The sequence below is a fragment of the Pantherophis guttatus genome, chromosome 2 (assembly GCF_059756535.1).
Source record: "Pantherophis guttatus breed Tessera chromosome 2, ASM5975653v1, whole genome shotgun sequence".
Lineage (NCBI taxonomy): Eukaryota > Metazoa > Chordata > Lepidosauria > Squamata > Colubridae > Pantherophis > Pantherophis guttatus.
In genome coordinates this window covers 223,595,294-223,619,340 of record NC_142064.1, presented here as the reverse complement: position 1 = coordinate 223,619,340, position 24,047 = coordinate 223,595,294, and the positions used below count along the sequence as shown (strand labels likewise).

The following is a 24,047-nucleotide window of genomic DNA, read 5'->3' as shown; positions in this document are numbered from 1 at the left end:
TATTTATAAGTGAGTATGAAAGTAAATACATCCATTTGGAGGACAAATGCAAACATTTTTTAATTACAGAACTGCAACTTTGTTTCAAGTTGTCTTTCCTTTTTAAAAAAAACAAACTTTATTAAACATAAAAAAGATAAAATGTCATATCAAGTACATATAAAATATATTTATATTACAGAACTGCAACTTTGTTTCAAGTTGTCTTTCCATATTAACCCTTTTCTATAGATTTGCTATCTTTTGCCACTTACTGTATTTTTTGGAGTATAAAATGAACCTAAAGGAGGGTGGAAATGTTGGTGCGTCTTATACACCAAATACAGCCATTTTTGACCTCCTGAAGCCCCGCCCTGCTTGTTCCATTTTTGCAAAAAACAGGCCCGTTTTTCGCCTATTTTTTGCAAAAACTGGGGTGTTTTTGCCCTCCCCCAGCCCCCAGGAGCACTCTGCAAGCCTCCCAAATCCTCTGCGGGCCTCATTTTTTTGCAAAAACGGGCGAAAAACAGCCCATTTTTCGCCTGTTTTTGCAAAAAAAACGGGGCACGTAGAGGGTTTGGGAGGCCTGCAGAGTGCTCTTGAGGGCCAGGGAGGGCAAAATCTTTTTTTTTTTCTTACTTACCTCTTTGAAATCTTGGTGCGTCTTATACACCGGTGCATCTTATAGTCCGAAAAATACGGTAGCTTTCCAAATGCTCTGAGTACTAGGTCATTCATCTTAATTGTGTTGTGTGTTGTCCTCCTCTGTTTTTAAAACTTTCTGGGCATGTTGGGAAGTGTGATGCATAAAAACAAAGATGCAAAGATGTGCTTTAAAAGTCTTAAATGAAATTTCTTCTTTGTATGTTGTGCACTTTTGGTTGCTTTAATATGACTGACAGAAGACTCCTAAAGCTCTTCTTACCTTTCACTTAGCCATGATTTGTAGGCAGTGTCATCCCCCAGTGAAAGTACTAGAGCATGGCCAGGGAGATCCATGTTCAAGTCACCTCTTAGCTGTGGAGGTTCACTGGGACAATTGCTGTCTCTTAGTACAACTGTATCAAAGAATTGTGGGGGCCATAAGTGTAGTGAAAGTGTTAATGCTATGTAGGCCACTATGAGCTCCTGGGAGGATATAAATTGAAGAAACATAACTAAATAAATAAAAAGAAATCATGCTTTAATAGCACAAAATTTCCCCCATGACCTGATTATGTTGTCTCATCTCCAGTCCATGAGTCAAGCAATGCTATGACTTCATGAGCTGTAAGGTATAATAGTATTTTCTCACTTATTCTGATACCCTCCAGGGGTAGCCCCAAGTATAAATAATGTCCCGCCCATCACCTCAGAGGTGAAGTCAGAAAACCATCAGTGGCTGTGATCAGAGTATACATATTTTGGAAGTGTTGGGGAAATTGGGCATGGCCCTCCACCCAATCGCTAGCCAGCCTCCACTGCAGCCATTTCCTTCCCAGCTTTTGTCCTCTCTGACCACTTTGTTTCTTGAAGTGCTTTCATATCTGTCATCTGTTTTTTACTACATCTTTTCAACAGCATACAGGAAGAAAAATAGACTTCCCACTGGGGAAGAAGTTTAGCCTTTGTGCTAATCCACTTTTACAATATTTTTGAAAAAGTTATCTTTACTATAAGATGTAGCACTCCTGCTTTTCCTCGTAGCAGTGGGTGGAAAATAATGAGAAATACTGAATTGGGCTGTTGTTGTTTATTACTTGCAGTTTTAAGTCAACATGGTTGCCCAGCAGCTGGTCAGAGTTCAGTTGCTGGGTCTACACGGCTGATTTAGTTAGGGTCCATCTCTCTCTTCTCTGAGAGTGGCTATTACTTTCTGGATATTTCCCTATGGATAATTTTATTTTACATAAATTTAACTTGTGCAATATCCAAGCTGGAAGTGAGGAAAAGGGAAAATAAACCAGTTTAATAAAATGATCCCATTCCTATTGTGATGCTCAAATTGGTGGATGTTTTTCACACTGGTTGGTGATCTGCTGAAGGGGGAAGGGCAGCAAAACCAGATGGAGATCTAGGGGTAGTGAAGGAATCCATTACAGCCATGAAAACTTCCTGTGTAATTTTGGACCAATTGTTCTTTTTCAGCCCAATCTGTCTGGCAAAGTTGTAATTCTGGGCAAAATGTGTGCAAGAAATGCTATTACATTGTTTGAGCTCCTGGAGAAAAGGCAGGATGTAAATCTAGCAAAGAAACACATCTAGGATGATACAAATACTGTGCTCCCAGATCGAGACAACTCCCCTATTTGGCAGTGAGTTAAGACAGATGCACTACAGGAAGGATAGGGATTGGCCATCAGGATAACAAATATTATGAACGCATTATTTTGTGTTGCCAGATGAGTGGACAGTGAAGGGGAATGGCCTATGGAAGTCCACCTAATCAACACAGAATAGAATTTCTATTTTATAGAAATTTTATACATAGCTGTATATTTTGTAATATCAAGTGAGGAATCATGCCTGCCTTGGATGATGCCTTCTTCCAAAGAGAAATACTCCAGGAGAGGCAAGGCACTGGGCTTTAACTATAGCCATCTCTCTTTTTCATCTAAATACAGCACCAAATTATTTTTGAAATGTTGCTTACAGACAGAACTGAATTTCTAGACTCCTTTGCTGACTTTTATCTGAGTTCATCTGATTTATACTCCAGCCTTATTCTTTTTTTATTTCAGCTCGGCATGAAGTTATCACCAAAGAGATCCTAGAGCTGGACACTTGGGAAAATAATTGGAATGTTGTTGCAATCAAAGCCCTCATGCACGACAGCTATGATGTCTGTCTTGTTGCTCAGTTGAACCCAAGAGATCTCATCCCTCCTCCTTCTGATTTAATGGAACAATAGGTGTGCAATTTTAATGGAAAATAAATAAGCCATCTGAATGGAACACAAGTACGGTATGTTGTTATGTGGCAATTTCAATGGATGGTTAGAAAAGAGAATTCCATATAATGAATTTTTGAAAGATGACATACAGCTTGGCTTCAACATAGCAAATTCCTACTGCAGTAATTCAAAGATTATGCAATGTTTTTCTTTTCCACGACTTCTCATAATAATTTATTCTGTGTGCCAAACTGTTTCTTTCTTTTGTTCAAGAGTAAAAACTCAATTTACCTTGCAAAATAGGAATGCTAAAAATGTTGCTTATGGCATTAAAAGTAAGATAGAGCAATAGTAAGTATTTAAAAATGAAATAATTTAAATATTTGATTCTGTACTGACATGAATACCATGGAACCTATTTGTTTTTTTAATGGAATGCAAAAGGGAAAATAAAACATAGCCTTAATCTCATTAAACTGGCTTGAACAATCATATAGCTGATTGTGTATTATTGGCAGATAAGAATCTTTTCTTCTTCTTTTGTTTTGTAGTCTTTTGCAGATTCAAATCAATCCAGATATGAAATTAAATCTAGATCAGATATAGAAGGACTATCAGCATGTACTCTCCAATTGCCCCTTGATGCTCTGGTCTGATTATCTCAAATCCCCAAAGCTTGGTTTTATTTGGGATCTTAGAATATTCTTTAACAGGTTAAATGAAGCATTATAAAGGTCTACCTACATTGATTTATCTAACTCAGTATTGTTTACTCTCAATTGGATAAAGTAATGGCTGCAACTGTCCACTGCTTAACAAAATAATCTTTTTCAAACCCACCTGGAGATGCCGCAAAGTACATTTTCTACTTTGTGTGCTTCACTGAGCTGCTAAATATGTTCAAACTGAGAGATTTTCACCCGTCTTTCATAATTGTTGTTTTTCTCCCAGATTTTAATAACTTTCCCCCAAAATTGATCTACTACTCCTCTCTTGGCCCATGATATCTCCTATAATATAATATCAGTGTATTGAGGAGAAATGCCATTGCTATTTCTTTTATCTATTGGAAAATTTGAATATTTGTGCCAAGGCAGAAAAAAAGAGAAAATGAGGAATTGTTATGGCAGATGTAGAATCAACAGGAGCCATGGAAGAATAAAGAAAAATGATGATGCGATCGAAGGAAAGGAAGTAGTTAAGAAAGCATATAAATGGAAAGGCCTAAAATGAATAATACAAATCTTTTGGAAAACTAAAAGGTTTTTTTAAATACACTTTGGATGACTTATCAAAGTTATACTGAAATATCAAACTTTCATTAAATATCAAATATGCCAGTTTGGTCTATTAATTAAGGCACCAGGCTAGAAACCAAGAGACTGGGAATTCACAAAATCTAGCTGAGTTACCTTGGGCCAGTCACTCATGTTTAGCCCAACTCACCTTACAGGGTTGTTGTGGGGAAAATAGGAGTAGGAAAAAGTATTGGGTATGTATTCCAACCTAAGTTATTTATAAAAAATAATAAAGGGATAAAAAGATCTAGAAAGAACATAATAAAGGCTGCACAAGAAGCAGTAGAATTTTCTTGAAACAAATTCTAAGATTGAATTACTTTGCACATTACTCATAGATCTTTAGCAGACTGGTTGTCATAAACCTTACTTTTTCTTCATGCTTCCTAGACAGAATATTTTTGGCATCGTACAATAAGATGTATTTGTATATATAAGTTTTGTACTGTCCATACCAGAAAACCTACCATTTAGCCTGTATTGCAGAAAATGACACTTCAGACAATAGCATAGAATCTTTGTTCTTGTGCCCTGAAAAGGCTCCCAGCATTGAGATGTATGAAATGTATGCACTTCATTTGTTCTATTGAAGTATTCAGGTGAATCAACAGCATTTGAGAATTTTCTCCCCCAATGCCTCCTTCAATAAATATTCTAAGTTTGATACCAGTAATTTATTGATTCATCCAATCAAAGCCACAGTATTCTTAGCCTCCTTTTTGATGTATTTAAAATAAAATTTGTCCTATATGCAAGATGAATTGTAACAAATAAATAGATAAAAAAGGAAAAGTATTTTTATTTTTCCAAGAAGCATTCATTAAGCCCATGTATCGCTATCAGTGTGCTTTTCAGTTCTAAATAAAAACTGTTTACATAAGTTCCAAGTGACTTTCCAAGTCACTAGGAAATACGGAACAGTTCTTTGATGTCTTTTGTATAGACCTGTACAAAACACACACACACACACATTCCTTGCTACATTATTCCCCCCCAGATTGTTTCTCTCTCCCCCATGCTTTTTTTCACTGTTCCCCCATTCACTCCCCTCCCAAATCAGGGAGAAAGAGGGAGTGTCCTCCATTAGCGGAGAGGTTTGTTTCCATGGTACCCTGGTAATAGCAATCTTCTTTCCAAATTTAACTATGGGCTCTAATGAGCGATCAAGGCAGCAGCTCACCTCAGCCATTTATGTGGTCAACTCACGCCCACCAGTAGGGAACAAAGGAGGTGGAGAACTGATCTGTTAGGTCTGCTTTGGACAGGGACAAGCCAACAAGATTGAAATAGAGGTTCCGAGGATGATGTTTTTGCTCCGGAATAATTTTCTTTCTTTCTTTCTTTCTTTCATGAGGCATCTGTATGTTTGGAAATAATCAGTTATTTAGAAACAACATACATTTCCAGTGCTGTCTCCCCAAAGAGATATATAAAAATGTATCTGGTGCAGCAAAAACCTACAGTCCTTGTATTCTGCAGTAATGCAACTAGTCATATTGTAGAAGTCTTCTTCTTCTTCTTCTTCTTCTTCTTCTTCTTCTTCTTCTTCTTCTTCTTCTTCTTCTTCTTCTTCTTCTTCTTCTCTTTCCTCCTCCTCCTCCTCCTCCTCCTCCTCCTCCTCCTCCTCCTCCTCCTCCTCCTCCTCTTAAAGTTTTAACCTTCTAATCTGGCAGATCTATCCTGGTGCCCTTTCTAGGATGTGGCTATCCTGAACCTCTTCCCCATTAAGCTTGGGACAGCACAGTCTCTTACTCTAGGCCTCTCTTTGGGGAAGCTTTGGCCAAAATTTTCCCCCATTGCTCCTCCAGTGCCCCTTCCTTCACAATACTTTCTCATGAACCTTTGCAATCTGAGCATGATTTCCATGAGTCTATAATTAACATGGCTTAGTATATATTTCTTAATTTTTCTTGTGTATTCTAGCTCTCTCTCCACCTCCAAGTTGTCATCACTTGAATAACTGCCAGCCACGTTTGTGGAATCTGGCTTTCTATTATGAAATGATGCATATGATCTTCTGTATTTCCTGCAACAATTTCCCATTTTGAGAGAAAGGGAGAAGTGTTGCCACAACTGAAGATTTCCATTGTTATGTGTAATTCTTGAGTTATGGCACTGAGGAAGATTTAGTGGTTTACTGCAACCCCCACCCCAACAATTCAATGGAGGAAAAATTTCTGTTCAGTAAACGGGGGGCTTTCCATACAACTGTCTGTTTCATGATCTCAAGTCATCTTTCTCTGCAACATTCTATTTTTCATGCTTTTTTTTTTTTTTTTTTTTGCAAAACAAACAGCAAAACCCCAGTTCTTGGAGAACCATACAAACAACAGAATATTCAACTCTGAAAAAAATAGGGAAGTTTAAAACAATTTTTTTCTTGGGGAACCTATTTATTAGAGGACAAAATTTTCAAAGTTCTCAAATGCAGTATTTCATATCTCTGGCTCAAATCACGTACATTGGTCTGATGTGCCTCATTTGTGGAGTGCAGTAGAGATCATTTCCAAGGATCTAGTGGGCACAAAAACATATTCCACTTAACCTTCGCCCCAGTGGAATTGGTGCCAGTGATTATTTCCCCACTAGCAATTTACAGCACTTTCTACAGTCATTCAACTATTTTTGTGGCAAAAATAATAGTAATGAGGTTAGATTGTCTATTATTTGATCAGTGGTTGGTGATGTTACGGAGTTGCTTTAAGTTACAAGTGGAGAAATAGCTTGTGAAAACTATCTTGTGCACAGGATGGAGACAGACTTTATCACAACTTTGTCTTCAAATGCAATGCAATTTTTTTCTTCAGAAACCCATAAGACATACTCAGAAACGTGTTATTTTCAATGTTTTTCCCCATTTGAACTAGCAGTTTCATCAGCATTTTTGAATTAAACTAGGATTTATAGAAATTAGTGTGAAAATGTATATTTCATTGATAAGAGTACCAATTAATTTGATCTGAATTCTTGTCATTACAGACAAGTTAACATAACCTACATCTGCCTAATAACCAAAGTTTTAAAAATAATGAAACCAATATGTTTTTACAAAAGAATGAATCAAGCTGAAACAAAATAAAACAAAGCCTTAGGACTCCAAAATTCCTTGAGATGGTATATAGTATAGTTAGCCCAGTCACACTGGCTGGGCAGGGGTGAAATACTCCCGGTTCGGATCGCCCGATCCGGTAGTGATGGAGGCGGGTGATTCGGAGAACCGGTAGCAAAAATCCCTGCCCCCGCCTCCATGCCCAGCTGAACCGCACAATCATCAGAGGCTTTTTTTTTTTACTTTTAAAAGCATTTTTTCTACAACCTCTTCAACTGAAAAAAATGCTTTAAAAGTAAAAAAAAAAGCCTCTGATGATCATGCGGCTCAGCTGGGATCACAAAGGCTTTTAAAAGAAAAAAACCCCTTTTTTTCTTTTAAATGCCTCTGACAATCCAAGCTGAGTTGCCTGATCAGCCGAGGATTTTTTAAAAAGCCTCTGCTGATCAGGCAATTCAGCTGGGATCGTCAGAGCCTTTTGAAAGCATTTTTTTACAACCTCCTCCAAAGAGGTTGTAGAAAAAATGGTTTTAAAAGTAAAAATAAAAAAATAAAATTGGCCAAGCCCACCCAGTCACATTACCCCCCACACACACCAAGCCACGCCCACAGAACCGGTAGTAACAAATTTTAGATTTCACCACTGTGGCTGGGTATTATGGGAGTTGGACCTGCACAACTGGGGATATAAGATTAAGAACATCTGGGCTAGCTCAGCTATATGGAAAGGGAAAATAACATGCATATTCTGGTTGTGTTACTAGCCAATGTGGTTTGTTTGTTTATTTGCTTTGCATGCCAACAAACTGGCCTTAACATGTGACTGTATTGCACAAATCATTCTGATAGCAAGGCTGGCCATCTTTTTATATGATTTTATAAAAAGACGTAATCCATGTCTCTACACAGAGTTGTATAAATTTAGGTTTCTAATCAGATGTCTGGGAATGCACTTCTGAACAAATCTCCTTCAAATTGTTGGCTGCATCTACTAGAATTCCTGATCAATTTGGTGGACCTGGAGGAAATGAAATTGGGAAGAGCTGTCTTAAGGCATTTCCTAACCAATTTTTTATTAAGGTTTATATGCTGTTTCAAGGTAAGAGGCCTCTGGATGATTTATATTCCCCCCTATAGCAGCAATAAGATTTAAAAGCAATAAGATTTTTAAAAATTTAAAAAGATTTAACCTACAAAACAATCGGAACCACAACCATAGCAGTGAGGAATCACCAGACATCAGACAAAGAACAAGACAGGAGGATTTGCCTCTCAAGGTTTCTGCTCTTGATAATCTCTGGAATAACTATGATTTGATGGCTTTCAAAAACACCAACAGGATGTAGGCCAATTTAATTTCAGGGGAAATGCTGTTTGAAAGAAGTGGGGCGGTATCTGAAAAGGCTCATGACTGTGATCTCTGAAGCTGATATTTTCTTGAGAAAAAGTCCAGAGATAGCCACCCTTCCATATCTTATCAAATCTTACCAGGGGTGAAATCTAAAAATTTTTGCTACCAGTTCTGTGGGCGTGGCTTAATTAGTGGGTGGGGCTTGGTGGTAAGGTGACTGGGTGGGCGTGGCCAAGTCAATGTCACTTCTTTGTCCTTTTTTAACCTATAAAACACAACACAATACAACTGGCTCACCCACAATGTAAAAGCAGCTGTGCTAGACCCAAAATGGCCCCTGCAACAAGCAGGAACCTCACACAGCCACAAAAAGCCCAAAAAAACAACTTTCACACTTTACACACACAAAATTCCACATACAGCTTTGTGAGATTTTGTGTGTTTGTGTAGTTAGAGTGAAACACTACAGAAACGCACTAAATCTCAGAAAGCTGCACAAATATTATTTTATTTTAATTTATTTTTATTTTTATATAAAAGCAGCTAAATTTAAAACTTCCTAAACTTTAAATGGCTAGGTCTAAAAAAAGAACAACTAAAAAAAACCCCAATTAACTATTTTTTTTAAAGCTCCCAAAGGGGGAAAAAACTTACCCAATAGAACAGGGGTCTCCAACCTTGGCAACTTTAAGACTTGTGGACTTCAACTCCCAGAATTCCTCAGCCAGCTTTGCTGGGAGTTGAAGTCCACAAGTCTAGGCAGGAAGGCAGGCAGGCAGGCAGAAAGAGCTGCTCACCGATGAGCTTGATTGCAGGCAGGGAGATTCAGTTGCTTGCGTGGATTGCGATCGTCATGCGATCAGCAGCTAAAGTAAGCAAGCTGGAGGCTGGGGGGGGAGAAAAAAAGAAACTTTTTTTCTTTTACATGGCTCTGGGATCCAAGCTGAGTTGCCTGATTAGCAGGCAACTCAGCTGGGATGTCAGAGCTTGGCTGGTCAGAGGCATTTAAAAGGAAAAAAAGGCTCTGATGATCGTAGGGCTCAGCTGGGTATGGGGGGCGGGGGCAGGGATTTTCGCTACCGGTTCTCCGAACTGCCCGCTGCTATCGCTACCTATTCGCCCGAGCCGGTCCGAACCGGGAGCATTTCACCCCTGAATCTTACCCAATCTTACCCTTCCACGTATCACGAAGAAGTGTTAAGAGCTTTAAGTTATAACTTTCTATGGAGGATGTTTAAATTATTGTTTTTTTATTCAAGGCCACAAAGGGGTATTTTGAATAGTGTAGAAAGTTAGCACCCACCTCTCCTAGAAGAATGAAATATTTTAGGAAATACTAAAAAGGCAGAATATTATATTTCCCCTAAAAGAGAAATCTTAACGGAGACAGAAACTCAGAGTTTCATCTCCCTGCCCCCCTGCAGATATTTGGTGCCTATTATGAAGGACTGGGCCAGCCTATCTACAAGACAAAAGACCTTCAGCTCCAGGGTGATGGGATTAAGACATAATCCTCCAGGATATAATAGGATTATCTATCAACAGAGCTCACTGCATTGCAAAATCACCTGGAGACATTGCATCACCCTCCAGGCTTCAACCAAACTTGATTCAGACAAACTTGACCCCACATGGCCCCATGGGAATCTGACTACAGCCAACAGAATGCATTTCTTGCACAGGAACAGGAAGCTCAAGAACATGGCCCAAGAGAGGGTATAAATAACCCTCACTCTTCACTCCATGTGTTCAACTGCACCAGGACCATGTGCTTGATGGTTCTGCTTCATTAAACCATCTTTCCAATCAGCCTCCCTGTTTCCAGTGTCTTTCTCCCTGCTTGGAACTGAACCAGATGGATATTTCTTCCAACAGTAGGAAGAAAAATAAATTCCTCCAGGTTACCTAAAGAACCATCTCATCCCAATGATATTAGCCCGTCCCACTTGCTCTGGAAGAAAGAGCATGGTCTGGATCCCATCGGCCAAGAAATTGTATCTGGTGGCATCCAGGAAAAGAGTCTTTGCTGCCATGGCTCCTGCATTTGGACTATCATCACCCTTGAAGTGAGATACATCCCCACCTTCTTGAGTCTGAAAACCTCACTTTGATATCCCCAAAAGGGACGTTGTATTTTGGAGGTAGTTAATAGATTACTGGAAGACCCCATCTCTACCGGTTCACACATTCGTTCTTTTTCATTGTTTTAATATTAATTTTAATGTTTTAACTTTGAATATCTGATGCCCTAATGTTTTAATTCTGTAATTGTTTTATCCTATTGTTTATGTTATTGTAAACCACCCAGTACAGGGATGCGGTGGCTCAGTGGCTAAGACGCTGAGCTTGTCGATCGAAAGGTCGGCAGTTCAGTGGTTCGAATCCCTAGTGCCGCATAATGGGGTGAGCTCCCATTATTTGTCCCACCTTCTGCCAACCTAGCAGTTCAAAAGCACGTAAAAAAATGCAAGTAGAAAAATAGGGACCACCTTTGGTGTGAAGGTAACAGCGTTCCGTGCGCCTTTGGCATTTAGTCATGCCGGCCACATGACCATGGAGACATCTTCGGACAGTGTTGGCTCTTCGGTTTTGAAACGGAGATGAGCACCCCCCCTAGAGTCGGGAATGACTAGCACATATGTGCGAAGGGAACCTTTACCTTTAAACCACCCAGATTTGTTTGGTAGAGAGATGGGTGACAAACTCATTTAATAAATAAGTAGTATGTCTCCCGCTGCAGGTGTAATGTAAGTATCTATGTAAAAAGAGAGAAAAGCTAAAGTTCCATATACTGGCATGAGGGTTTACATATAATCTAAACCAGGGTTTTTACCTTATGATTTATTGAAAGACACACAGTGGCTTGCTTCGTACACAATGGAGAGCCATAAGAAGTGAGTTTGCACACTACGGTATAATAGGCCTTCCTCACACTAGAACAAGACACTGTTAAACCCCCAGTGGGCCAGAACCCTGAAGAGATATTTCTTTTCTCTTGCACCTCCGAAGCTTCTCAGCAGGTTTTAAGTAGGTGTGTGATTGTTTTCAATGCTTTTCAAATGGATGCCATTCATTTACCACTGTACTCAGCTGGAGCTGACTGGCTAACATTTTATCATCCTTCTAAACCTGGAAATAGAAAAAGTGTTTATAACATTTCCTGGCAAATATATATGTATTGTGTCTTTTGGTTCATCTCCTTTGTTTCCATTGGCTTGTGTTTTTTAACTGGTTTCCACTTCATGGTCTGAGACTCTATGAATACAGAACTTCTAAGTTACAAAAATAACGTTTGTGTACTATGATACATAATGGTGACCCAATAAATACTGAAACCTTTCATTCAGAAGATATATATTATTTTTTTCCTCTTCTATATTGTATTTTTATGTCTATATTCAGGCAGACCTCTCTAAGCTGTTCTGTACATCTCTCATAACAGATTACTGAATTCTAAATCCTATCATCCCCAAATTACATAACTAGATTAGGATATAATCCATACAGCTCTATGGATATAAAAATATACATATATTTAATTCCTTATTAGAATTTATTGCTTGGTTGGCTTGCAAACAAATCTATGCAAGACAGGATCTGGGAAGGGGGTCGCTGTTATCTATACAACTGCATTACACAAAGCCTTGAGGATGTCTAGTGACGTCCAGCTTAATAAGAAGCTGACGGAACATACAAAGATCCAGGTCTATAGAGCCTGTGTCCTGAGCACACTCTTGTACTGCACTGAGTCTTGGACCCTTTACGCACGGCAGGAGAGAAAGTTGAACACCTTTCATATGCACTGTCTCCGACGTATTCTTGGCATCACCTAGCAGGACAAAGTTCCAAATAGTGCAGTCTTGGAACGTACTGGAATTTCTAGCATGTATACACTATTGAAACAGCAACGTCTACGCTGGCTTGGGCATGTCATGAGAATGGCTGATGGTCAGATTCCGAAAGATCTCCTGTATGGAGAATTAGTGCAGGGAAAGCACCTCAGAGGGAGACCACAGCTGTGATATAAGGATATCTGCAAGAAGGACTTAAAGGCCCTGGGAATGGACATTAACAATTGGGAAACCTTGACCTCCGATCGTTCAGCTTGGAGACTAAAGACACAGCATGTCCTTCTCCAATTCGAAGAGACATTTGTTCGGCAGGCTGAGGCAAAGAGGCAGTCTGGGGGCTGGACAGGGGACAGAATGTATCTGCCCTCACTGTGGAAGGGATTGCCACTCTCAAATTGGCCTTTTTAGTCACACTAGATGCTGTTTTAGGACCTCTTTCCAGATACCATAGTCTTTTGAGACTGAAGGATGCCAATGCCAATGTGTAGTGAGGGATGAACGGATACATTGCTAAAGACAATTCTTAAATTTTGTGGTGAGATGAGTGGCAAACAAATTTAATAAACAAATAAAAATAAAAAGTTCAACTGAATTTCCATCCCAATGTGCTTTCCTGCAGCGTCCACCAGCTTGATCCAAGCTAAAGAAAGCATCTATCAGCATGCCTATGATACTCTTAATCAGACATTACATTATAATTATAATTATAATGTAACGTCTGATTAAAAATTATAATGTAATTCTTCTCCTTTTAGAAGAAAATGAATATGTATCTATTAGTTCTATTTTAAAAAGAATGTTATTTATTTGTCACATTTCTAAAACCACCATAATGCTTCTAGGCAGCATCGAATATTAAAAATTATTGAAAACAACATATTCAGTAAGAAAGAAGATAACGCCCTTTGATGATTATGTCCAGTTTGGGGACTTGAACTTTACAAAAAAAAATGTAGGCCAATTCAGATGGATTAGATGAGGACAGAAAAGAAGGGAAATGGTTCCTATAAAGAAATATTGAAGGAGCTATTATGCTTTGTTTGGAGAAGAGAATACCACATTGGGGCTCTATACAGGTAGTCCTCGACTTACGACCACAATTGTCCCCAAAATTTTTGTTGGTAAGTGAAATGTTTGTTAAGTTAATTTTGCTCCATTTTACAATCTTCTGAGCCACAGTTGTTAAGTGAATCCCTGAAGTTGTTAAGTTAGTGACATGCTTGTTAACCGAATCTGGCTTCCCCATTGACTTGGTTTGTCAGAAGTTCGCAAAGGGGATGCCATGACCCCCCCCCCAGACACTGCAACAGTCATAAAGAGGAGTCAGTTGTCAAGCATCCAAATTTTGATCATGGGACTATGGGATATTGCGACGGTCGTTAGTGTGAAAAATGATCATAAGTTATGTTTTAAAGTGCTGTTGTAACTTTGAATGGTCACTAAATGAACTGTTGTAAATCAAGGACTACCTGTAGCGCTCTTATGAGATTTGGATTGCCATTACACCGAAAATTTGTCCTATTACTGTACTATAGAGAACAGGTTGATACTTAGTGGTTTAAACAAGAGGACATAGTGGTGGGTTTCAAAAATTTTTACTACCGGTTCTGTGGGTATGGCTTGGTGGGCGTGATATGGCTTGGTGGGCATGGCTTGGTGGGTGTGGCAGGGGAAGGATACTGTAAAATCCCCATTTCCTCCCAATCAGCTGGGACTTGGGAGGCAGAGAATAGATGGGGGCGGGGCCAGACAGAATTTTTACTACCGGTTCTCCAAACTACTCAAAATTTCCGCTACCGGTTCTCCAGAACGGGTCAGAACCTGCTGAAACCCACCTCTGGGACATAGATTTCAGTTGATCCTTGAGAAAACTACTTGACAGTAATAATAATTCAATAACACAGCCGATTGTTAACATTACTAAGTGATGATACTCCCTTGCGTTCATTCTTCAAGCAGAAAGTGGACAATCTACAGTTGATCCAACCTCCCTGCGGCAATCCAGTATCAGGGTATGCTCTCTCTATATGTCACGGTCCCTTGACTTTTAAGATTCCATAACAATTTATAGGGGCAGGAACCGATTCTTTGTAATAGACAGAAACCAGAAAGTGGTTTGTAGAAACGTAGCAGGCACAGATGGTTAAGAGATACCTGAGCTTAATGTAGTTTACGTGCTACCTCAGCTTTGATTAAGAAAGCAGATGGTGAAAGTCTCCTGGAAATTCCCTGAGAAATACATACTTGTAGACTTCCTAATCTACCCACTGCTGGGACTTAGACATTTGTGCAAAGAGCACTTGTGAGGCAGTGTGAGGTTTTAAAACATCTACCGCCCCTTGTTCATTGAAGCACCACAGGGGAATTTTTCCATCCTGTCTTTGCCCCAGCTTAAGTAGAACTTTTGGTTGCTAAATGTGGGCTGTGCAGTCTGTGGAACTGTAAAGGGCAGACATTTCTGGGGTTTACAAGCTCCAGCCTTACCCACAAAGACTGTACGGTTAAAAAAAAAAACTTAATAAAAACAAAAGCGAATTGCCTCATCTATTTTCTGGCAGTTTACAGGAATAAATAGAAAGAGGGGATTACCCAGCAAGGCTTATTTGATCTTAATTAGGAAATCCTCTTTCTTGTTTGGTTTGGTTTCCTTTCTTGAAAAGGAATTGGGAACATATGTGAGCCTAACTTGCAGGAAGAAAAAGAAGAGGAGGAGGAGGAGGAGGAGGAGGAGGAAGGAAGCTAGAAGGTCAGCTGGTTCATTCCTAATCAGCAGGTGGGGAATGTACCCCCTGTTGATTAGGCCCTCATGGCTGCCTTTGGAAGAAGGGGAAGAGGAAGAGAGAAACCAAAACTGGCAAACTCCTTCTGTCATAATTCTTAAACAGCAGAAGTCTGCATCTTAAGCCTACCTCTCTTTATCTACTTATAGCATTTCTACCCTTTGTTTCTTTCGCCAACCCTCTTCACTCAGTATCTCCTGGGCACATCCTGTTACTGTCCAAATCCCCACCAGACATTGTTTTCCCAGTTCTTTCTTTTGAAGCTGATCTGACTTCCTGGTCCTTCCCCAGGCTGCTTTTCCTCCGGCTAATAATATTCAGCCTTTTCTTGGGTTCATGCTTCCACATAGCTCCCATGCATTTTAATATCTCCTTTCTGCTTCTCCTTATCTGCTACGCTGCTCTTTTTTTGAGCATAGCCATTCCTGGGGCTTCCTTTTCTTGCCTCCCAAATGTTGATTCCCTTTTTATCCTTCAGTCTCCTGACAAGAGTCATTGGATTGCAGCATGATACAAATGTAGGGAATAAATAAGCGAGCGAGCACACAATTAAACAAGCAAATATGCTTTCCAAAACCATTCTTTCAGTTTTTTCCACACAGCGTTTGCACTTAATACTTAAATTTCATGACAAAGGGGGTGTTCTGTTTGTTTATTGAATTACACCTGTACCATGATAGAAAACTTCCCTTCCTAGCTATGCTAACCTCTATTTTACCATATATCCCTATATTCTCAGACAGCATCAATCAATCCACATACTTTAACACTAGAATTCTGATGTTTAAACATGAAAATGGGACTTTTCAAGTAGCTGAATTTGAAATTCACAGTATCTTTCTCTGTATGTACTCTCACAGAATAATGGCAGATTATTAGGGATATTTGTAAATTCAAGGCTGCTGGATGTCTGTGAATATTCAAGGCCTAATAGTGGCATAAAGCTGCATCAGTATAACTGTAGATGCTAACAGTTTAATGGGTTGAGAGTATTAAGTAGGGCTCAGATGGAGTTCAGCCATAGAGAAAAACATGGGCCTTTTGTCACTACTGAGCTGAACTACTTTCCATTCATCCTTGACTCAGAAGAAAGCTACATTATATCCATAGGCAATTTACTGTCCCCAACCCCCCTTGTTGATCCTGCCTCCGTTGCCTCTGGGTGAAGTCCCTGCTGTCATCTGATTTTACTTCAAACCAATGGGTGACAAAGGCCAACTGAAGACCTTCTGGCTGCCCTTAGATGGTGTCAGAATGACTACAGATAGTCCTCGATTACAACCATTCATTTAGCAACCATTCAAAGTTCCAATGATACCGAAAAAAAGTAACGTACAACCATTGGACCATCGCCACCACCACCCCCAGTCATGTGATCAAAACTTGGGGACTTGGCAACTGGCATGTACTTACAACAGTTGCAGTATCCCAGGGTCATGCGGTCACCATCTGTGACCTTTCTCAGCTGACCACTAACGAAATCAATGGGGGGAAAGCTGGATTTGCTTAACAATCATGTGATTCACTTAACAAATGCAGCAATTTACTTAACATGGCAAAAAAACCAAAAGGCTGTAAAATGAACTATAATTAAGTGGGCACAACCCACTTAACAAGTGCTTTGCTTAACAATGGAAATTCTTATCCTAACTATGGTTGTAAGTCAAGGACTATCTGATACTTGAACATGAGTACAACTAAGGACAACATATGGCCATCTCTCACTCAGAAGCTGGGAGTAAGATGAAGCTGATGTCCTATGAGTACAGCAAGTGTTGGGGTGGGGTGGGGGAAGAGATGTTGTCCTCCCGCACTTGTGCTGTGCTTTGGTCCAAGTAGGGGAAGACTAGTTGTCTTATGTTAAATCAAAAACTCTATAGCTCAGTGTCATCATCTCCCCTCCATTGCAAAAGAAAAGATAAAAAGAAACAGTGCCTTATCATTTAAGATTCTTTGAGAAGAGGAACAAATTAAAAACTAAGCATATTAGTAAATAGCATGAAGATTATTTATTATAATGTCAGATTAGTGTCTTCTCCCAGGTAAAGTATCTGGCCCAAATGGTAATACCCTTTTCTTACTAAACGGATGAGAACTCAACTGCAATAAAATAAATGGAGCAGTTCCTACATAAAACAATGGCTGTGCTACTTAACTTTAATGTTCAGGGACTACATGGCCCGCTTGAACCATAAATCAGACACGTGCCTCAAATATGGCTGATTGCTTTGCCTTTCTATATCTTTTGTGAATACAGTCATAAGATTAAGAGGTGTCTTTTCAATAAGAATAAAAGGCAAATGAACTGAGAAGCAATCGGGGGGACTGATTAATATAATGCATACTGTATGTAAAACAAACATTACATCAGCTATAAGACCTAAAACATCCTTGTAAGCAGAGGTGCTAATAGATTTGATGCTATATTCAACCATTCTATCAAAGGATAGTGGGACCCTTTTTTTTTTTATTATTTGATTTATATGCCGCCCTTCTCCGGAGACTCAGGGCGGCTTACAGTGCGTTAAGCAATAGCCTTCATACTTTTGTATATTTTACAAGAGAATTGTATTATATTGTAATGAAAATATTGTATATTTCCATTAAGAGAATCTCAGATACGAGACCACTTTCATTAAGAGAGTCTTTTCCAATTTATTTCTGTCATTTTATGCTTCTGTCAAACGTAGTCTGATACTAGGCAGGCAGAACAGATTTTCAATTAAAACTTATTGGTTTAGAAAATTTATATGACAGCAGGGGTGGGCTACTGGGGGTTTGCAGGGGTTCGGGAGAACCTCTAGCTAAGATTCTGTGCAGTTTGGAGAACCCCCTAATCCCACTACTGGCTTGGCCCCGCTCACCCTGCCTCGCTCCTCCCAGGAATCCCCAAGCGGCCCGTTTTTGATGCAGGTAAGTGCAGGGCATGCATGGAGGCTCGGGGAGGGCAAAAAATGGGCCTACCAGAAGTTCGGGAAGGCCAGAAATAGGCCTATTTCCAGCCTCCAGAGGGCCTCCGGAGCTTGGGGAGGCCATTTTCACCCTCCTGGAAGCTCGAGGAAAGCCTCCAGAGCCCAGGGAGGGCAAACCTCCCCCCCCATGGTGCAGGAGGCTGACTAAACCACACCCACCATGGCCATGCCCACCCAGCAACAGGGAAGAGAACCCCTTGCTAAAATTTTTGAAGCCCACCCCTGTAAGACAGCCCAACTCATTTATGATGACTCTAATGGCTTACAGAAGTAAACATCAAATGCAAAACCTAAGAAGCCCTCATTTCCCCCACCCCCACCCCAGGGTGACAACAATCAAATAAACGACTTGATGGGGTCCATATCACTCTGGTGTTCTATGACTGCTGGTAAAATTAGGGGCCATTCAAAAGTGGCGGCCAATATTATTACTGTGGAGATGATGTGCCAAAAGGGAAGGTGCCACTGGAAAGAAGGTCCTTCTTCTTGGCCCCAATAGATGCATAACATTCCTTGCCTCCTCACTCTGGTGGATAAGGTAGATATAACAGAGAAAGAGATGGTCCTTCAACTAACCTGGCCCCAGGCCATGTAGGGCTATAAAGGTGATAAGCAACATCTTGAATTGGACCTGGAAGCAAATCAGCAACCAATGCAGTTTCCATAAGAGAGGTGACCTATTTGCAAATCTAGACCTGCACAAACCATGTGGGCTGCCACATTTTGAACTAAGTGAAGCTTCCAGATACTTTTCAAGGGCAGCCCCATGTAGAGCACATTGCAGTACTCAAAATTTTCCCCAATCATGTATCCTTCAGACTGATACCATAGCCTCCCATCAACTCCTGGAAACAGGATCAAAGCACAACTGAAAGCAAAAGTTCATATGTTGAAAGTCATTCATTCTAGGAAGGTTTTGATAAAGTTTGAATTTACTAAGTAGAACATTTAATCAGCAGAATCAACCAGATCGATTCTGGACTTTTGACCTGGGGGAAATATTCACTTAAACTTGAGGGCAGCAAATTAAAATTCAGATGCTGTTGAATATTTTGTGTAGTAAGAGAGACAAGATTCTGCTTTCTGCTACTGGCCACAGAACTGGACTAGAAGCAGGAAGGAAGAACTGGGTCAAAGAGTTATATGGGATCATTTGGGGAAAGAAAAAGTAATTTTAATTTCGGGGGGGGCTTTTAAGCCTGGAGATCTGTGCCTTTTCCAAGCATCTTCTTTACACAGTCACTTTGAGAGCTTCAACTGTCAGTCAAGGAAGCTATTCCCTGTTCTTGATTTGTGTGAAATTCAGTTGGTAAAGTCAATATAAATCTAAAGCTGGATCTAAAATGAAACACCAAGTTAATTCTTATCATATACCTCTGTCAACAGAATACTCTACTATCCAAGATAAGCAATAAAAACCACAATCCTTGTAGAAGAAAAATATAATGCTTGTTAAGTGATTTTAAATGCTGCCTGTGGAATCATAATTACTTGTCAGAGAAGGATGAATGGAAATCCGTGCTGGGATCGTTGGTATTTCTCCCCTTTCATTGTAAGGATGGCCAAAGGCAACTTGTGGGGAAGGAATTCAGCTGGGGAGTCCTTCCCTCCTGGCTGCCCCTACTTCAGTCAAAATTACAGCCAACAGCAGCGGCTATGAAATGAATTGCAGAATGGAATTCCATCTTTCTCGCTTGCAATTCCCTGAAATGCTTTCAATTCTGTTGTTAATAAAATAGTAACCAGTAAGGAAGCTTTTACAGTACCTCAAATGTTCTGAAATGTCTACCAATACGTGACTATATTCTTGTGGCTGAGCAAAAACTCCTCAATTCCTGGCTGCTAATTCCTTCAGAAACAAAAGGGATTTAGAGCATTTGTTCAAGTAAATTTGTAAACTCATTTGTCAGCTGATCTGTTTCACAATCTGAGTTCTAAATCTCCACAGACAATCAAATAAAGAGGTAGTCACTCTTTATCAGGACAGACTATTACAGGTTTTTTTTCTTTTTAATTAATAGGATAATGTAATTTTCAGACCCTAGCCTAGACAGAAATTTCTAAACTAGAGACTGGAGCCCATTCCACTTGAAATTTAAATAGAATTTTCCATTAGTTGCTTTGCAAATAGGAGGACATCAAAGAAAAAGAATTTGCTGTATCACTTAAATACATGAGGTCCTTCTCACATACTGGTAGGACTTTGTTGATGATTATGATGATTAGATGCCATCAAGTTATTATCAACTCTTAATGATCACATATGACTTTGTTACTCTACAAGGAAATACCCAGTCCACAATACAATACAGCCAAGATTGACATGGACTTTTTATCAATCTTGACTTGGAGATTAAGCAACAATTTAGCAAGCACATGAAATCATCATCCATGATTTATAACCACAGTAGCTGATTTCATCCTACATACTAAGCCAAAACAAAGCAGAATTACTAATTGTTACATAAGCCACAATGGAATACCATGGAGGGGCCTCAGGAGGGCAAGGAATGGCATTCAACTGACATATTTTTGTCATTATTTGAGAGCCAGTTTACTCTAATGTTTGATGCACTAAGCTAGAAACCATGGAGTTCTACTCTTCTACTCTGGAAGCCAGCTGGGTGACTTTGGGCTAGTTATTCTCTCTCAGCCCAACCTACCTCGCAGGGTTGTTTTTATGGCAAAACTAGGAAGGAGCATTAAATATGTTTGTAACGTTTGTACGATTTATAAAAACAATAACGATGGGGAAAGGAAGGAAGGAAGGAAAAGGAAGGAAGGAAGGAAGGAAAGAAAGAAAGAAAGAAAGAAAGAAAGAAAGAAAGAAAGAAAGAAAGAAAGAAAGAAAGAAAGAAAAACATTGTGATACTTGCATAATTTGTACCAATGCCCTATGCTTAATATTAGTTTATTTGCTTAAGGAATATTACTACATGAGGAGGAAGGGGCCTCCACTGAATGGACTAAAGGGGAATATCTTGATTGAAAAAACTATTGCTAGAGGTAGGAAAGATATAAACAGACTTTCCTTGGTAACATAGCTTACTACTTAGTTATTTATTTACTTCCCACCTTTGTTATTTTTATAAATTACTCAAGTAGCAAACATTCCTAATGCTCCTTTTCCTCACAACAATTCTGAGATGGGTTGGGCTGAGAGTGACTGGGCCAAAGTCACCCAGCCAACTTTTATTCCCAAGGCAAAACTAGAAGTCACAGTCTCCTGGTGTATACCTTGGTGCCTTAACCCCTAGACCAATCTGGCTCTATTATGGCTACCTTTTTGGCTGCAACAAAATTATACAGAAAGCATTTGCCTTCCTGGGGTCATACGGATCGCTGTCATTAGACCAGGTAGCCTACTTTATTGTAGTAAGATAATTTCTTATTATCTGATGACTCCTGTTGTTATCCTATGAATTTGGCAGCTAGTTAATAGCATAGATGGGGAGATGAATATTTTGAGAGGGCTGATTGGCGGATCAAATAGCCAACTCCATAACCATATTTCTTACAGTGCTATCATCTTGATGCTGGAATCTACTCTTCACAATTAAGGCTGGGCCTTGTTGTGGTCCACCGGCAGCCTGCGGAGCTGGCAGCAGAGTTGGACAGTGAGGAGCTTGGGGAGGAACATGGGCCAGTCCTGGAGTCTGGGGAAGGCTCACACGAGGGCTCTGCGTCAGAGGCAGAGATGGGGCCAGGGCCATCTGGGAGTTATGTGCTGACTCCGGAGCCTCCAGAGTCTGACGTCAGTGAGGCAGAGAAACAGGGGGAGCCTGTTCCCAGTACGTGCTTGCGCAGAGCTGCCAGAAGGCAAGAACAGTTAAGACAAAAAGGGTGACTTGGGAGTAAGGGTTGGAGATGATTGGCCCCTCCCATAAGACATAAAGGAGGAGCAAAGACACGTGAGTCTTTGCAGGAAGCAACTTTGTTCGTTCTGGTCAGTTTAAATTCTAAAGTTCCGTTTTGACTCTGTGTGGCCTTGCAAAGCTAATTGCCAATTAGGTCTTTGGCAGCATGTCATGGGAGATAAAGGTGAATGAATGAACAGAATTCACAGCGGTTGAAATAAAAATAGGGTTTTTGGGATTAATTGTGTGCTTTTTACTGTCTAAGGAAGCCTAGGTCAGAACAGGCCTGAATGCAATTTCCCCAAAAGGTGCAGAAAATGAATTCTGCTTGTTGTGGGATAAAGGATCATGATGGTTTAAGGAAGAAGAATCTGAGGTTTAGCAGTACAGAAAATAGTGGAGTAAACTGGCTGGGGGGAAAAAACTAGGTTAACCTCATAGATAAGCGACATTGATAAGTGGGTTTTGGGGCAGTCTTTAATCAAAGGTGTTAATGGAGGGAAACCCCACATTCCTTCATCACACAAATGTATTTTTACCGATCAAATATTTGAACACAAGTTTATAGTAGTGGCAATAATGTGATACTGATCCTCCAGAACCCTGGAAGATGGAGGGGAAAGGAAATAGCTCTATAAATACTATTCTGAATTTTTATGCATCAGTTCCTGATACTTGAAATACTGTATATTTTAATCATAATCATAAAATGGGCTGGTCACATAGCAAGAAGAGCTGATGGCACTTTAACAGATTAACAAATTAACAGAGGTGGAAGGGACCTTATAGGTCATCTAGTCCAACCCGCCCCATGCTCAAGCAGGAGACCCTAAACTTAATAAAAAAGCATCCAGCTAAAGAGACCTAAAACAAGATGGATGGAAAACATCAGCAAGTATTGCAGGCCTAATTGGCAAAAGAAAGCTCAGGACTGTATTGATTGGAAACATGTGGAAGAAGCCTTCATTCTGCAGTGAATAGACAACAGCTAAAATGAATCATAAACTGGGAGTGCTTAATTCATTCTGAATGACACTAGATTTTTGTTTAAAAAAACAGGAAGGTTATGTTATCCACTTGTGGCAAAGGAGTTTTTGAAAATAAAAGGACCTGCCTATATAAACCCTACGAGATTAAATTTGCTGGTCTATAATATGATCACCAGATGCTTTAGTTTAAATGGGAGCAGATTTGGAGGAGGGGAGACTTACATAATCAGCCCAGTGACCATACAGTCACCTGATTTAAACCTAATGAGGCAGGAGAAAGAACATTAATCGCTACCATTCTCTAACTTCTTTGGTTTACAACCAGTGGTTTTAACTGAATGATCTCAGTTTTAATATGTAATTCATAATCCTCTACTTGAAAACATTACCCCAAACATATAAAACTTGCAAAAACATCTCTGGAAAATAAAAGGATGTTTATGTTCAATTAACACAAAGCAAATATTAGCAAACAATCCCCTCGGGGCTTATTGGAATAAATAGTTGATTCCATTTAGTGCATATGCATTTTCATTCACAGCTCCAGTCCCTCCCATTTTTGCATGAAAGAAAATTTTCCTACAGAAAATTCACGTTTAGGCAAATAAATATAGATGTTCTCTTAAATACAGCATAATTAGGACAGCTCAATTCTATAGCAACAGAGAACTGACTGAAATTAGGCATTACATATGAGCATATGATACCATGACCTTCCCCAGTTCTCAGTGCATGTCCAATCCCAATTTAAGATGTATTAACCTATGAAGCCTTCATGTGGGGTGGAGGGGGCACAGTATCTGAATACAGGTAGTCCTCGACTTACGACTACAATTGAGCCCAAAATTTCTGTTGCTAAGCAAGATGATTACTAAGTGAGTTTTGCCCCATTTTATGATTGGTAAGTGAATCACTGCAGTTCTTAAGTTACTAACATGATTTTTAAGTGAATCTGGTTCCCCCATTGACTTTGCTTGTCAGAAGGTCATAGAAGATGATCACATAACCCTGGGACACTGCAACCGTCATAAATATGAACCAGTTGCCAA

The 24,047-nt window shown here is 39.7% G+C and overlaps 1 protein-coding gene across 3 annotated transcripts in view; it reads left to right on the top strand.

The window, feature by feature from the left end:
* The window catches only part of KBTBD12 (kelch repeat and BTB domain containing 12), a 96,909-nt gene extending 91,968 nt beyond the window's left edge, over nt 1-4,941 (top strand). For all 3 annotated transcript variants that reach the window (XM_034431510.3, XM_034431509.3, XM_034431508.3), the window contains one exon: nt 2,700-4,941. In XM_034431510.3, the coding sequence (XP_034287401.1) occupies nt 2,700-2,869 (170 nt within the window). In that variant the 3' untranslated portion in view covers nt 2,870-4,941. The remainder of the gene's footprint in view (nt 1-2,699) is intronic.
* Nucleotides 4,942-24,047: the final 19,106 nt, after the last annotated feature.